The 14074-nt window shown below is 43.2% G+C and overlaps 1 protein-coding gene across 7 annotated transcripts in view; it reads left to right on the forward strand.

Annotated features, from left to right (window-relative positions):
• The first annotated feature begins 1145 nt into the window (after nt 1–1145).
• Nucleotides 1146–14074, forward strand: part of EPS15 (epidermal growth factor receptor pathway substrate 15) — a 54741-nt gene continuing 41812 nt past the window's right edge. For 3 of the 7 annotated variants that reach the window (XM_075097640.1, XM_075097643.1, XM_075097645.1), the window contains exons 1-2: nt 1146–1208; nt 10969–11010. In XM_075097640.1, the coding sequence (XP_074953741.1) occupies nt 1161–1208; nt 10969–11010 (90 nt within the window). In that variant the 5' untranslated portion in view covers nt 1146–1160. Of the gene's footprint in view, nt 1209–3179; nt 3356–3532; nt 3698–10968; nt 11011–14074 lie in introns of those variants that run through there. The other 4 variants (XM_075097642.1, XM_075097644.1, XM_075097646.1 and 1 more) reach the window with 2 other exon arrangements.

A 14074-nucleotide genomic window follows, 5' to 3' on the forward strand; every position in this document is an offset into this window, starting at 1 on the left:
TATTGTAGCTGCACTGGTGCGAGCCCCATTCTTCACAGGCCATTTGGCTGGTTTTGATTTATTAGCAGTCACTTGTTTGTCCAGTGTAGGCCTAACCTTGTGCACTGCACTTTCAAAGAAGCAATAAAGAACATTGAGATCTGGTACACATTTGCCAAAACGTCAGTACTTAGAATCATAGAAAATCCTGTTATACTTACAAATAATAGCATGGTAATACTGTTCTCCATGTCCTTTTGGTATCAAAAGTGTCCTGTACTACAGGATCTTATGACAAATAGATCAACATGTACCAGTTGTTACAGAGCAAATTACAGATAAACACATTTCCTGCAGGGAGTTTCATGTTGAATGTGAGAAGATATAAACTGAAACTGTTAAGTGTTTACCTAGTTCATTGTTGACCTTTTGATTTTCTTACGTTCTTCACAAACTTTCCTAAAAACCCAGCACACGATCCCACCGCTCTTTCAACATCTACACAATTCTCACTGCAGAAGATACTGCAAAAGGCCAAAATTCACGGGGTCAGCAAAGGGGAGACAGAAAAACAGAGTTTCCACTGAGAAGTGAGTGAGGGGGGAGTTACATTTAGTAAGTCCCCCAGTTCCAGATTTCAGGAGCTTTTCCACCCTAGCCAAGCTCTGGTGGCTTAGCCAAGAAAGTAGTTAGAAGGCATTGTTTTGCAAACCTGCCAACGGTTTCAGGTAAATTTTAGTAGTCCTACTTCACCTCTTGCAGAAAATAAGTATGAAGTCCAGTTTTATGAACCTGTGTCAGGAGATGACATTTTGATCCCAGCTTAGAAGCAGATACCTATCCTTCTGGGAGCTGACATTCTAGATCCTAGATTGATCTGCAGTACAACAAGTCGTCAGCAGGTGACAAGTGCTGTTGTAATTATTATAGAGATGTCTGAGGCCGTGAGCTAGTTGTTTTACCTCAGGTAGTTGGAGGCATTATAGGACAATGTTTGTCCGTGGGAGGCATGGAATGCTGAACAACATCAAAGATTTACTGACCACACCAATCCAGTACTGACTGAATGGAACTCATTATTATTTTAATTTGCAGAGGCCACAGTGGTTACCTTGAGCAATTCTTGCACTCTGACTGTGGGCAGAGCAGCCATGCATGATGACCATGTGTTTTGAAAGTCCATGGCTCAGACGAGCCAAGCATGCTATACACATGGCCAGGATGTGAAGGTATGTAACCATGTACCTGCCTGCTAGCAACTAAGCAGCAAGTGCAACTCCTAGTCTGCTGCTGCTGTTTAAGAGAGCTCAACAGCAGCATGAAAAGGCTCCCTGGATCAGCGGACTGCTGTGCACGTCACAGTTTGAGGGAGCAAAATGGTGGGTTTTGTTGTGTTTATTTTCTAACGCAAAGGCTTCAGGAAGCTCAGGCCCTCAGGGGCAGTCATGTGGCCAGAGCAGACATCCTCCTGGACAGCACATTCTGCTCAGAGGGGACGTGGGACATTCAGTCGTGCTCTGAGTGAGGCTGCCCTGTGTGAAGGGCTGTCGGGAGAAGCGGGTACCCATGCAAGTCCCTGGTATTCCTTGACTCAACAACACCTTTATTTCAGTAGCCTCACTGCAGCTGTGGGTCTAGTCCTGGACCGGGTGGGAAACACTTGATGCAATACCCAGCAGAGAGAAAGGGAACAGCAGCAAGAACACATCTGCCAAGTCCAATAGCCTCCACACAAAATCCTGCTTGCAACTGCTCTCAACATCAAGCCTCTAACTCCAGAGCCAGGTCCCATTAACCTGTTTTGCATTTTCCTTCTGTTTGCAGTGAGGAGACATCAGCCTGGGTGTAACCTCTCTCCTGAGAGGCCACCACTCTGCTGTAGCTGTTCTCCTTGCCTGGGGAGAGCAGGCTGTGAGGAGGAGAAAACAACTGACAGAGCAAAGGGCATCCATGCAAGGTCATGGCAGCTAATAGAAACCCACGCCCTCCAAATCTCTACTGCGACTCCCCCCAAATAATAATGGGCTCCAATGCTGCTGTCCCCAGGAGACACAACTGTAGTTTTACAATCTTCCAGTTTAATTTCCAGGTATTAATTATTGTAGGGTAGTATTCCAATTTTAATCAAAGAAGAAAAAAATCAACTTAGAAATATAATGGCCTGTGCTATTTTCTAGGGATTTTACTTAGGAGGAAATGAGCGTGAGGTAAAGTAGAGGTGTGACAGTGAGTATGTGAACGGTGTGGGTATTTTTGTATCTATTCTGTTCGCTTTTTATATTCTTTCGATATCTTCTTTTTCTTGCTGAAAGAATGACTAAGAAACAGGTTGGTAAAGCAGAGCTTCTATAAAACCTTTATTAGAGAATGGGTGGGAAGGAGGGATCCCACATATTTCATGACAGATTATGAGGAAGAGCAGCTCGGAATGACTGCCAGCTGAGCAATGACGGGATGCAGAGGTGGGGCGTGAGCATTAGCACAGGCACGACACTGAGCTAAAGAGGACAAAAAAATGCAGTGGTAGAGAATTAAAAACAGAGAAAGAAAACAAAGCACACTGTAAAATGTCTCCAGTAATCAAGTATGACTCCAGGTAATTTCCTCTTATTGGTCTGAATGTGTATTTCAAGTTTAAATTTGTGCCTAATATGTCTTGGGGTAAAGTAAAAAAATAGGCATGTTTTCCCTCCGCCCTTGGTGACTGATGTATGATGTGGTAGTGCAAAGAGCCGAGAATAGTAGTTGAAATAGCCAGTGCGTGGGTGCGAGCAGGTACAGGAGGAGCAGTGCGCACTCTCCTGTTCCCGGGCTCTGTCGTGCCAGAGGGAGGTTTGCCCGGGCCAAGCTGGAGCCCTCAGCGGGAGGACCAGGAGAGTATGCGGTGACACAAATATTGCTTTCAGGCAGTTTGTACACAGTCATGCCTGGTTTGGAGAGCGTGGTGCAGCTTGCTCCCCGTCTCTCGCTGCCTGCGTTGTCATAGTGTTGCTCGTCCCCTTCCTTCTGCACCCCCACCCCCCGAAGACCCACCGTCCCCCGTCCTGTTCCGCCGAGCACAAACAGTGCGATGGGGAGATGGATGTGTACAGCCAGGAGCGGCCTGGGCGGGCAGATGGCTTCCTGTGAGCGGCGGGAGGGAGGCCAAGCGCGGGTACCCCCGGGCGCGGGGAGGCCGCGCCGGGTCAGCGCATCCTGCCAGGCGCAGGCGCCGCTTCCTCCCGGGCCCCGTGCCCGGTCCTGTCGCAACCGAGCCCAGACCTGGTGCACCTCCTGTTTTGGGACACCCCCCCACCTGTGTCATGACTAAACTCGGGGACCGAAACCGTTCAACATGCTTGGGGCATCTGCAGCAGAAGCGGGGCCGACAGAGAAGGTAAAGGAAAGGCTAGGGACTGGGCTCGGGGATGGCGGGCGCCGTGTCAGGCCAGTAGGTCCGGCTCCGGGTTTTTGGTGCAGCTGCCTCAAGTGGACTCCGGCTCCGGCGAGCGCACTCCGGCGCCCGGTTTTGCGTGCGGCTCCCGCTGCCGCGCGCCGGCGGGGGAGACTCCGGCTCCGGCCGCCGGGCGGGCGCTGATCCGGTGCCGGGTTTTGTCCGGGGCTGGCTGGGGAAGTTGCCGAAGTTGGGCCGCGAGTGCCGGGGCGGCGGCGCGTCCTTCCTCCGGCCCGGCCGGTGCATGATGGAAGCAGCATGGCCGCCCACCTCTCCCTGACACAGGTACCTCCCCCCGTTCCTACCCTGCCCGCCGCTCCCCTCCCTCCCTCCCTCCCTCCCTCCCTCTGCCGGCGGGCTACGGGGCCCGGCGCCGCCCGCGGGTGGGGGGGCTCGGGACGGGAGCGGGGCCGGGGGCTGAGCCGCTGCCGCCGCGCTGAGGCGGGCGGCGGGGCCGCCTCGTCGCCCCGGGGAGGGGTGCGGTGCTCCCCGCAGGGCCCCTCGGCGGCGCGGCTTTGTGCGCCCGCCGCCGCAGCCCTGCCCTGCCCCGCCGCGCTAACGGCGCTGTCAGGTGGCGGCTGGGGCGGGGGGCGGCCCTGAGGCGAGGTCCCGCCTGGCTGCAGGTGCCTCTGCCCGCGGCCGGGAGCGGGGACGGGCCTGGCCTGCCGGGGCCCGGCGGGGCAGCGGCCCTCCAGCCCGCCCTCCCTCCGTCCCCCCGGGCGGGCAGCCCCGCGGTGGCGGCCCGCGAAGGTCCGGGCTGCGGCGGCTGCCATCCCCATTGGTCTTTTGTCTTCTGTAAAGACACCGGGCGCCTGGGCTGAACGACCACGAGCGCCGTAGGTTTGAAGGCAGGTGGTGAGCTCGGAGGGAAGCGCGCTCGCTGAGGGCTTGCGGCGCGGTGCCTGCTCGCCCGCCGAGCCCCGCAGCTGCAGCCGGGGCAGAGGCGGGCTCCGGGCGAGCGCCGGCCTCTCAGTGGGCAGCAAGCGAGAAGAGTAGCTTGGGAGGGAGAGCTTAATTTCTTGCGTTAACAGGAGTTTAGCTCCGAAGTTATTGCTTGGGAGTCATTTTACTTTGTCTTCTTTTGCGGGCCCCGTGGTACTGGGACGCCACTTTGCATACTGCCTGGGCAGGTCCCGAGTAAAGAGTGGTGGCCTTAAAACTTGGAGAACCTTGGCACCATCTGGCGCTCAGGTGGTCTTACTTGGCCTGAATCTTTGTCACTTGCATTTTTTCCTGGTGGTGGTGGAATTGCTTCATACTGTTGGGATTACCTTTTATTCCCCAGAGCTTTGATATCTAATAAATTTGGTACTTTTTTGTTTCATTTATCAGTGGCATGAGAAATTCCTACCTGACATAAGCCTGAGGCGGGTCTGTGGGTGCACACACTCCTGCTTGAGATGCTTCAATCCAATAATCGATTGTCACATTTACGGAGAGCAAAGCTGGTAGATAAGAACGGATCACTTAAGCACATAGTAGTAAACCTAAAAAGTTGTCAGCAAGGCTGATAAATTGGCACTCACTTATGTAGTTGACTTTTGAGAAAATCATCAACTCTTTCAAGGAGAGAAAGGAGGATGGTTCAGTGAAAAGATGTACTTAAAATACATGGAGAAAATGTGTCTTTAAAGGTCAAAAGATAGGTAGTTATTAAAGCAAGCTTTCACAGAAGGTACTACACTTCATATTAAAAAATGTTAGGTTAGCCTTTGATGTGTCTCTTTTTCAACAGTCTTCAAGCAAAAGAAAAAAAGTTTAAAACATCTCCTCGCTGAAGAGGAAAAAGACCAGCATCCTTAATTCTGTTGGTCTCAAGGCATGGGCTGTTGTGGCTCTTTATCTGGGGAGAGGGGAGGAGTGTCTGCTCTGGTGTGTTCTACAGCAAGACATTATTGCTTACAGGCTGTGCAATCCTTTCATTGTAGAATTTATTTACTTTTTTGTCCACGTGGAAAGGGGACTAACTGCAAATGTGAGAGTGTTGACAGAAGCAGAAAAATCACCACTATCCTTAAAACCATTGTGTCTACAGCTTACATCAGCAGTTAAATTGAGGAAACTATTTCTGTTGCTTTTGACCATTTGTGTGGGGGAAATTTTTATTTTTTTTTTTCCTTCTTCTTGGATTGCATAAGAATCATCTTAGAAAGTCAAGCAAGCCTAAAGGTAATTTCTTCAATGTAGGTTCTAACTTCTGGAATTCCAGGGTTATGAAAAGTCGTAACATTAAGTGCTCTAAATCTGTTTAGAGGAGCATGAGGAAGTGAAAATGATGGTATAGGGGGTGAGGGTAGTGTTACTGGCTGCAGTTAGATCAGCTGCTAACACCAGCAGTACGAAGTATGCAGATGGGTACTTTCTGCTGTAGACCACATGCAGAGAATAAGAGGCATATTAACCTGCAGTCAAGTTCACAGTTGTATCGAATTTTCTTTTCCCCTTCCCATGTTTGGTTTGACTGTGATTTAACATGGCTAGGAAGTTGGGTATTTCCAAATGAGACTAGGGTATTTTCAGATGACTTTACAGCTGCAGTGTCTGAGAGGGCTGGGCATCCTTTATTTGAATATCAAAGCTCTGATTGAGTAATCTGAAACTTTTTGGTGCTAATTATGTTCTGTTGGCTGATTAGTAAAAATATTTCGGGACCGTGTGGCTTAGGTGAAATTTATTAGACCAAGTATGCTTGAACTGGTGCTGCAAAATGAAGGTGATTATCTACCCCCTCCTCCCCCGGTTTAGTAATAATCCGAAGTATCTTTTATCTCCCCATTTTGAACCCCTTCTGCAACATCTTGTTGCCACTTGCATTTGCTCACTAAGTGCTGTGGTCTGAGCATAACTGTGAATTTAATAGGGAACTTCTAAGGAAACTTCTACCAAGTGAATGTTTTGTTGTGGCTGCCTTTAGTTTGGAAACAAGCTAGCAACATCAATGAGAAGGAACTGTTTCTATCTTGCAAATTGTCATCTGTTACTAGAAAACTCAAATTAAGCCGTAGCCAATATGAGGAGTTGTATTTTTGATCTTGCAAGGATGGTTGCTGATCTGGCCCATTTAATTTAGGGCTTTTAGGGAGGAAGGAACAGAAAACTGAAGCCATAGAAAATGCATGTTGAGAGCAGGGCAGATATGTTTGTTGAAAGGTGATTTAATACGGTCATTCAAAAACTTCTCGTTGCTCTTAAAAATTGAACTTGTGGTTTATTCTGGAAAACCGTGTGATTGAGGGGGCAGCTCACAGTTCAGGGAAGGACTGTAAAGAAATATTCAGGGAGAACAGGGAGGTAACTTTTTGTGTTAGTCTTCCTGTTGTCATGAAATGCTGTTTGTGAAGAATGTGATAGTTGTCTTAAAGTAGTTATAAGATGCTTTGATAAACAAGACAAAGTCAGGTAATATCAATGTGTATCTTAATTAGCTGCAAATCTCAGTTTAAACTTCAGTATTGTGTCACAGAGTGCAGAATGCTGTGCTTTGTCATTGAAGGGAAGCGAGTATTACAGCTGAGGCTAACCTAGCTAGCTAGCAGTCTAATGCATGCATTGCCAGGATTAACGTCTTCTTACTGGAATACATAGGATGTAAATACTTAGAGCATGAATGACACTCTTACAGTAATATATATGTTATATGTAATGTAGAGCCAAAGCTTTTGAGGTCTCTGGCAAACTTCTGTTTTGTGGTGGTGGTTTTTTTTTTTGTTAAGGGATCAACAAAATTATAAAATGAAGATCTTAGTTTGTTCTTTTTGCTGAAGTGGGAGATCTGCTGTTCCTCTTTCTGTCCTCCATGAAAGATGAGGAAATCTGAATATGCATCTGTGTGTGTTTAAACTTGTGTATAGAGAAGGCTGACTGCTCCTAAAGCAGATAGAACTTAATTTTTTTCTGATTGATATTGCATCAACCATGTTAGAGAGCGGCTGCATCTAAAAAGGCAGTGGAGCTCCTCTTTCATGTTACATAGGCTTTGTTCAGTACTGACTAGAAGATGGTGGAGGTTTCCTGTACCGATTTGAAAATTAAATTGAACCATTCTTAATTATGCAGTGACAGACATTTACGCAGAGAGAAGACAGCAGAGTTTTTGTGCATGCTTCAACCGTTCAATGGGAATGAAAATGATGAATTTTGAAGTACTTGGTAATATTTGTATACAAATTAATAGTAAATATTTTCTTACCTTTACTTTTGTTATTGCTGTAGGAGATGTGCTTGCCTATATAATCGAAAGTGGTAGAAAGCTTTACCATAAAACACTTTGGATCAGACAGTAAAGCACTAGGAGAAAAAGAGACAAGTTGACTATTGTTTGGAAAGGGCATTGTGAAAAAACCAGCTTGCCTTAAATTTACCTGCTTTTTGGCTGGCTGAGTATGTGAAGAACATTTACAACCAGATTGTGTTGTTTGGCCTGGAAACTCTTAAAATGAATTGTAGAGCTTTGCATCATGATAGAATACAATATTTTGGACTTTAATCAAGGTAGTGGCCTGTTTCTCCCTTTCTATCTCATTTGGATTGGAGGGGAAGGTTATTTTAGTTTTTCTCAATGGACAGCTCTGTTTGTTTGTTTTTAAACCTTTTTGTGCGAAGGAAGGTTGTGGATGAACGGGATGGACAGACTGGGAGTAGTATCTCATTGCACCTAAATGCAAGTATGCCAGAGGGATGAAAACATGGGGATATAAAGGCTTGATTGACAACAGAAAATGAAAAAGGCGGTGTCCCTGAAGGTGTTTTTTACTTCCTAGTTAGTATTCTGAAGTTCATAGGTTTGTAACAAAGGTTGTAATTACTAGAACAGATATTACTCTTATGAAGTGATAAACTTTTAAATAGAATCATAATAATATATTTCTGGTTTTGTAGGCTGTGGAATCTGACGTTTTCTCCCTCCTTCCTTTTTGCATTGGAAACAAGTTGAATTTACTCACTGCAATTGGTTATTAAAAATCCCATAAAAAGAATTTTGCCAGGTAAATTCTAGAGTAGCCCTTTGAAAGATGTTGAGCAGTATTTTTCTTCTTATCCTAGAAGAATATCCTGGGCTATATTTGTATCTGTTTTTTTATTGAGGGGTATACTTTGAAGGAAAAGCAAGTCTGCTACTAGTAAAATAGCCTGGGAAACGTTTTTTACTACTATTATTCTATTTGGCGTCACAGGAAATTCCAGTTACTGCAGTGATACTGACGTTAAAATGAATATTGGAAGCACTAATGAAATAAATAAGAATTACTGGCTTGTACTCTAAGTACTGAATGAAAAGATTGTTTTGCACTTAGTGTTTTCATCACAGGACTCCAACATGATGTTTCCTGTCCAGGAGTGACAATGATCGGTTTGGCTGTAATAATGAAACATTTGGCTGAACAAAGGGTGATATTGGGCAAGAGGGATGATGCATGAGAATTGATACTTCTGGTGTATGTGCTGGCCAACTCTGTTCTAGTTTTCTGCTCATAGCTTTGACTTGATTCTGTGCCTATGCTTTACATTATAATGAAGTAATACTTAGTAAGTAAAATACTTGAATGTTTAGGAGAACTACCCCTCTAGATTGCTACTCAAAGTGTCGCTGAGTCAGTAGGCACAGAATTTGAAGTTTAGTTAAGAAAATACAGTACGCTTTGGAGTCTGCTGGAAAGTGATTGAAAGTGTTGTTTGTTATATTGGTGTTATGGTAATCAGAGGTCTGGCAAAACTTGAATATATTTCTTCAGGCTATTTTAAGGGATGTGTAAACGCCTGCTTAGTTGATGGCCGGAATCATAAGAGTCTTTGTGTACCAGAGCAAAGTCAAAGCAAGGTGAAGCTATATAAATGGAGGTATTGCAGTGAATGCCAATGATGGTTTCCCAGCGTATGTAATTTTTAATGTCTGGCTACACAAGAGGTATTTCCCCACCTCCCCCACCCCCCACCAGACAAACCAAAACTCACCAGTCCCCTGTGTTCTCCCATCCCCCCTCGCCCCAGAAAAAGCCCCAAACACAACAACTAGAGAATCAGAAATGCCGTGTGGCTCTTAGAAGAAACCAAGTGTCTCTGGGGCAGGGTACTTGCTGAATAAGCAGATGTAAAGGTCTGAATGAAAGTTCTCCTGTTATCTCTAGCTGTTCTCTATAATTTACCTTTCAGGATGTTCTAATGATACTGCACGCTTTCTGAGGTTGAACAGGATCACACTAAACCCCTGATTTCTACCAAACTTCCCCTCTTAATGTTCTTTGATAATCGGCACCTGTGAACATCTAAGCGCTTAGCCAGAAGAGCAACTGTGTTAGCTGTTGTGATAGGAAAATGTATATGTTCTTTTTTTAAGCTGTGACAATTTATATATGCACTGTAGGAAAGTGTTTTCTACAACTATATGATTGACAATGTCTAGAATACTGTTGGTTTCCATATTTCAATGCAAACTTCTAAATTTTAAAGCCGAAGAAACTACCTTGTTAGGTTCAGTTAGTACAAAGATCTGTAAATCTTGGGTTTTAAGATCATATTCCTCTTGAGGAGGAGAATTCTATTTCTGGATGATATTCAAAGTTATGTGGCTTGGGGTTTTTTTAGTATACATTGTGTAATTAACTTGTATTATGCTTAGTTGTTCCAATTGGGTTTGTGAGGGCAACACATGGTGATAATTGTAGGGCTATCCTCTGCATAAATGCACCCAGTCATGCACACAGTCTTTGGTTTAGGCAACATGAACTTCATGAAGATAGTATCTGATTTTGTGCTTGTTTCTACATCAAGGAAGAGAGGTAACCCTAACAATACATTTCTTGGGAATCTCTCAGGCAAGGGTATGTGGTGTAGGCCAAGATATTTGGTTCTGCGTGGTTTCAGGCCTTCGGCTTTTTCCAGTTTCTAAGAATGGTTTAAAAATAAATTAATAGGAAGGGCCTTTTCCAAAGAGGCTGTTTTATCCTTATCCATCTAAGTTTAGGTGAGCACTGAATGTCTGGTAGATGGCAGTGGAATTAAGGCAGAAATTTTCTCTGGCAAGGATCCAAGTTACAAAAACCTAAGTTAAAAATATTACTCTCTCCTAATCTGGTACCATTGCTATGGATTTAGTTGTGAATCCAGGATTTAATTTAGATAATCTGAAAATTTTACAGACTACTTGCACATGACACTAAAATATAAAGAATGATGCAGTAGGTAATGAAATAAAATTATATTGCTTTGTACTCATTAGAGAGCACTCCCTAGCCTGTATCATTTCGGGTTTCTTCTTTTGCCTATAGATGATCTTGCTTAAGAATTCTTGTTTCATACTGCCTAACCTGGTGACCTGTCTGATAGTAATCTGATAGTGGTTAGTATCACTGACTTCAAAACAAGAAGTCAGTCTTTTAAAATTTACAGCATGAAGAGCTGTCATAATCCTCATAATTTTACAGAATAAATAGAATTATATAAATCCCAAATGCTTCTTTGAAGACCAGTAAAAGGTGGTTTATATCTTTATTTATCCAGGGAGATGGGAAATTAAATATGGATCTTTAGGGTTAATTCTCTCTCTCTCTTTTTTACAGCTATCGAGTGCAAATCCTGTGTATGAGAAATTCTATCGACAGGTATGTATGTTCTTGTTGAGAGAGCAAACTTTATTTTGTATTTAAAATAAATATTCTTTTGCTATGAACTTCAGCATGGCCAACAGTGTGTAAACAATAAAATTTCAAGGAAAATTATTCTGCTTTAAAATATGTTTTTATAGTAACTAATATTTTGGTCCGAGCTATATCAGTATAAATTTAATATTGGTTGTAAGATGACTTATTTAATTTGCTAGGGAACTGCCAGGTATGTATGACATACATCACTCTACAGTTGTAACAGACTGTTAGCTCTTGGAATGGAGTAAATCCTTGCAGACATTGTATTGATATGTTCTTTGTTCCTTCTTACAAGTGAAGCTCCATTTCTTGTGTTTGCAGTGCAGTTAGCGTTATGTAAGACTCACATCTGCCTCAGGGTATCCCCAGAGGGTCTTACAGGATTCTGTAAGGAGTGAAATTTGGATGGAAGGCCACTGAATGCCAAAGGAATGCATGTAGTTCTTGCAGCTTCACTCAACAGATACAAATATTTTGTCTTTATCATATAAAAATAAAATATAAAAATATAAATCTGATGTCACATGTCTCTTATATTTAGGCCTAGCAAAAATAAGGTGTATCAATTCCTAGAAATACAGATGTTTTGAAAAATAGCTGTTTCAACTATTATAGCAATATTTTGTATTGTGCATAATAGACATTATTGCACAAACATAGATATATGAAAACTTTTAAGGAAGTGTCAACTAAATCAATGATTGTATAAATTTAAAAAAAAATTCTATTTTTAGTTATAAAGACCTGATAAGGTTGGTTTTACATGGTTCATCAATTACTTATAGGAAGTTTTTTCTGCTTTGTGCAACTGGTAATGTTCCTCTGTGTCCTAAGACAGGATGTAGTGTATATGACCTCTTTATTTAGGTATTTCTTTTGGATGTCAACATTAGAATGTGAGCTCATCTGCTGGGGAAGAGAGGAGACCATGATTTCTATCCACACGCTATTTTGGATTATGCTTAGAGGATCAGTCCCATTATTAAGCATGTAAAACAGCAGTTAAAATGTGTCAGCCTATGATGCCTGCAAAGTTTGAGCTTCTATTCTACTTTAACAAGGGCCTTTCTCAACTACAGGACAGCATCAGTTTTAAAATTGGTAAACAAGAAGAGAGAGTTTACCTTGGTCTAAGGCTCCTGAAGGTTGAAGGAGATAGTAACACCCTCACAAAGTTTTCCTTCAATCTGATGGACAAATTCGCTGTGTGTCTGTCTCTAGGCATTGGATTAAAAGCTTTAGTGGAATCCCACGTTATGGTGATCACAAGAAAAGGCAAGGAACTAATTTTTTTTGCACGTTAGGTTTCATAGCACAATACTACTGAATATCACTGTCACGTATCATCTTTGCAACATGCATGTCTGTCTCCTCCTCCTGACTGCAGTTGCTTAACCACTGAAGCGTGAAGTAAAAAGTTGGGTAAAGAAACTGAATTTGAGGACAAATGTGATACTGGTTCCTAAGTCACTTAACATCTCGCATTTGTTGGAATACATAGCCTAGCAAAATTGGAGCAGTATTTTTTGTCCAGTAGTATACAGGAACAAGGATTCTTTAAACGTGATGTTACTGTTAGCGAAGTTGTGCCGATGGTTTTGTTTTCCAGAGGATTAATTTTCTGACTTGCTCAGCCAAACTCTTCTCTGCAAGCATTTGTCCTACAGCATAGCTTTCAAACGTGCTATGTCTAAAGGTTTTCAGTTGCAGTAGATGTTTTCCTTCCCTTCCTTAGATAAGGAGATACTAACTTTCAGAATAGAAATGTTAGAAAGACCTTTCCCACTTTGTCTTATGGTGCCAGTAGAGCATGTTTTTATTCTTTCATAGCAGAAGCACTTATCATCTCATGCAAGTTAAGAATAAATTCATCACCTGAAAAAGCTCTGATGCTTAGTACACTTGCAGTTCTATCACAAGCTTAATCATCTTGCATAATGTGTGTTGTGAAATGGGTATAAATCCCGGACTTTGTACTTAGAATGTGATTGAAAACTTAACTTTTCAATGGTGACACTTCTCTTTCAAATAGCAGTTTTGCTGATTAACTTCTTTGAGACTGACTCTCAAAACAGGGTGAGGTTAAAGGATAAATTTAAGTATGTGTGCTAAAGTAATAGGAAATTACTTAATGATATGAGGTGATGTAGCAGGTAAGCAGTATGTCTGAGCTGCTTATGAATTCTTGATGAATCCTGAGTTGAAGTACTTCTCACTGTTACTTTGTGACCTAATGACACCAGGTGTACATTTTTAACTTTTAATCATTTCTGGTCCTACAAAAAACAACGTGTTACAAGAGAGTTGTTGGCGGATACAGCTATGAAAACTGATTTTTGCACGTCAGAGAAAAACCTCTACCAAGCTGATGTGTAACTGAAAAACACCAACGATCATCTCAGTGTGATACTCAAACATAAGCCAGTGTTCTGCATTATTTTAATGCTTAGTAGGTACCCTCATCCCAGCATGAAAGGCTCAGTAATTTGTTGTTGTGGTTTAGCCCCAGCAGGCAACTGAGCACCACACAGCCGCTTGCTCACTCCCCTCAGTGGGATGGGGGAGAGAATCAGAAGGGTAGAAGTGAGAAAACTCGTGGGTTGAGATAAAGACAGTTTAACAGGTATGGCAAAACGATAATAGTAGTAATAATAACAACATAACAATATAATGAAAAGGAAAAGCAAAAGCCACACACAGAAGCAAAGCAAAACAAGGAGTTCATTCACTCCTTCCCATAGTAAAGCAGGACTTCACCATGCGTAATGGTTACTTGGGAAGACCATCACTCTGAATGTCCCGTCCCCCACCCCTTCCTTCTTTTTCCCCCAGCTTTATGTGCTGAGCATGACATCATATGTTGTAGGATGTCAGTTGGGGTCAGCTGTCCTGGCTGTGTTCCCTCCCCTCTGGGTTTCTTGTGTCCCTGGCAGAGCATGGGAAACTAGTATAGGCAATACTTAGGGACACTCAGCCACTACTTGACAACTAAAACATCAGTGTGCCAGCACTATTCTCATAC

Source organism: Phalacrocorax aristotelis, chromosome 6 (genome assembly GCF_949628215.1).
Source record: "Phalacrocorax aristotelis chromosome 6, bGulAri2.1, whole genome shotgun sequence".
NCBI classification, from domain to species: domain Eukaryota; kingdom Metazoa; phylum Chordata; class Aves; order Suliformes; family Phalacrocoracidae; genus Phalacrocorax; species Phalacrocorax aristotelis.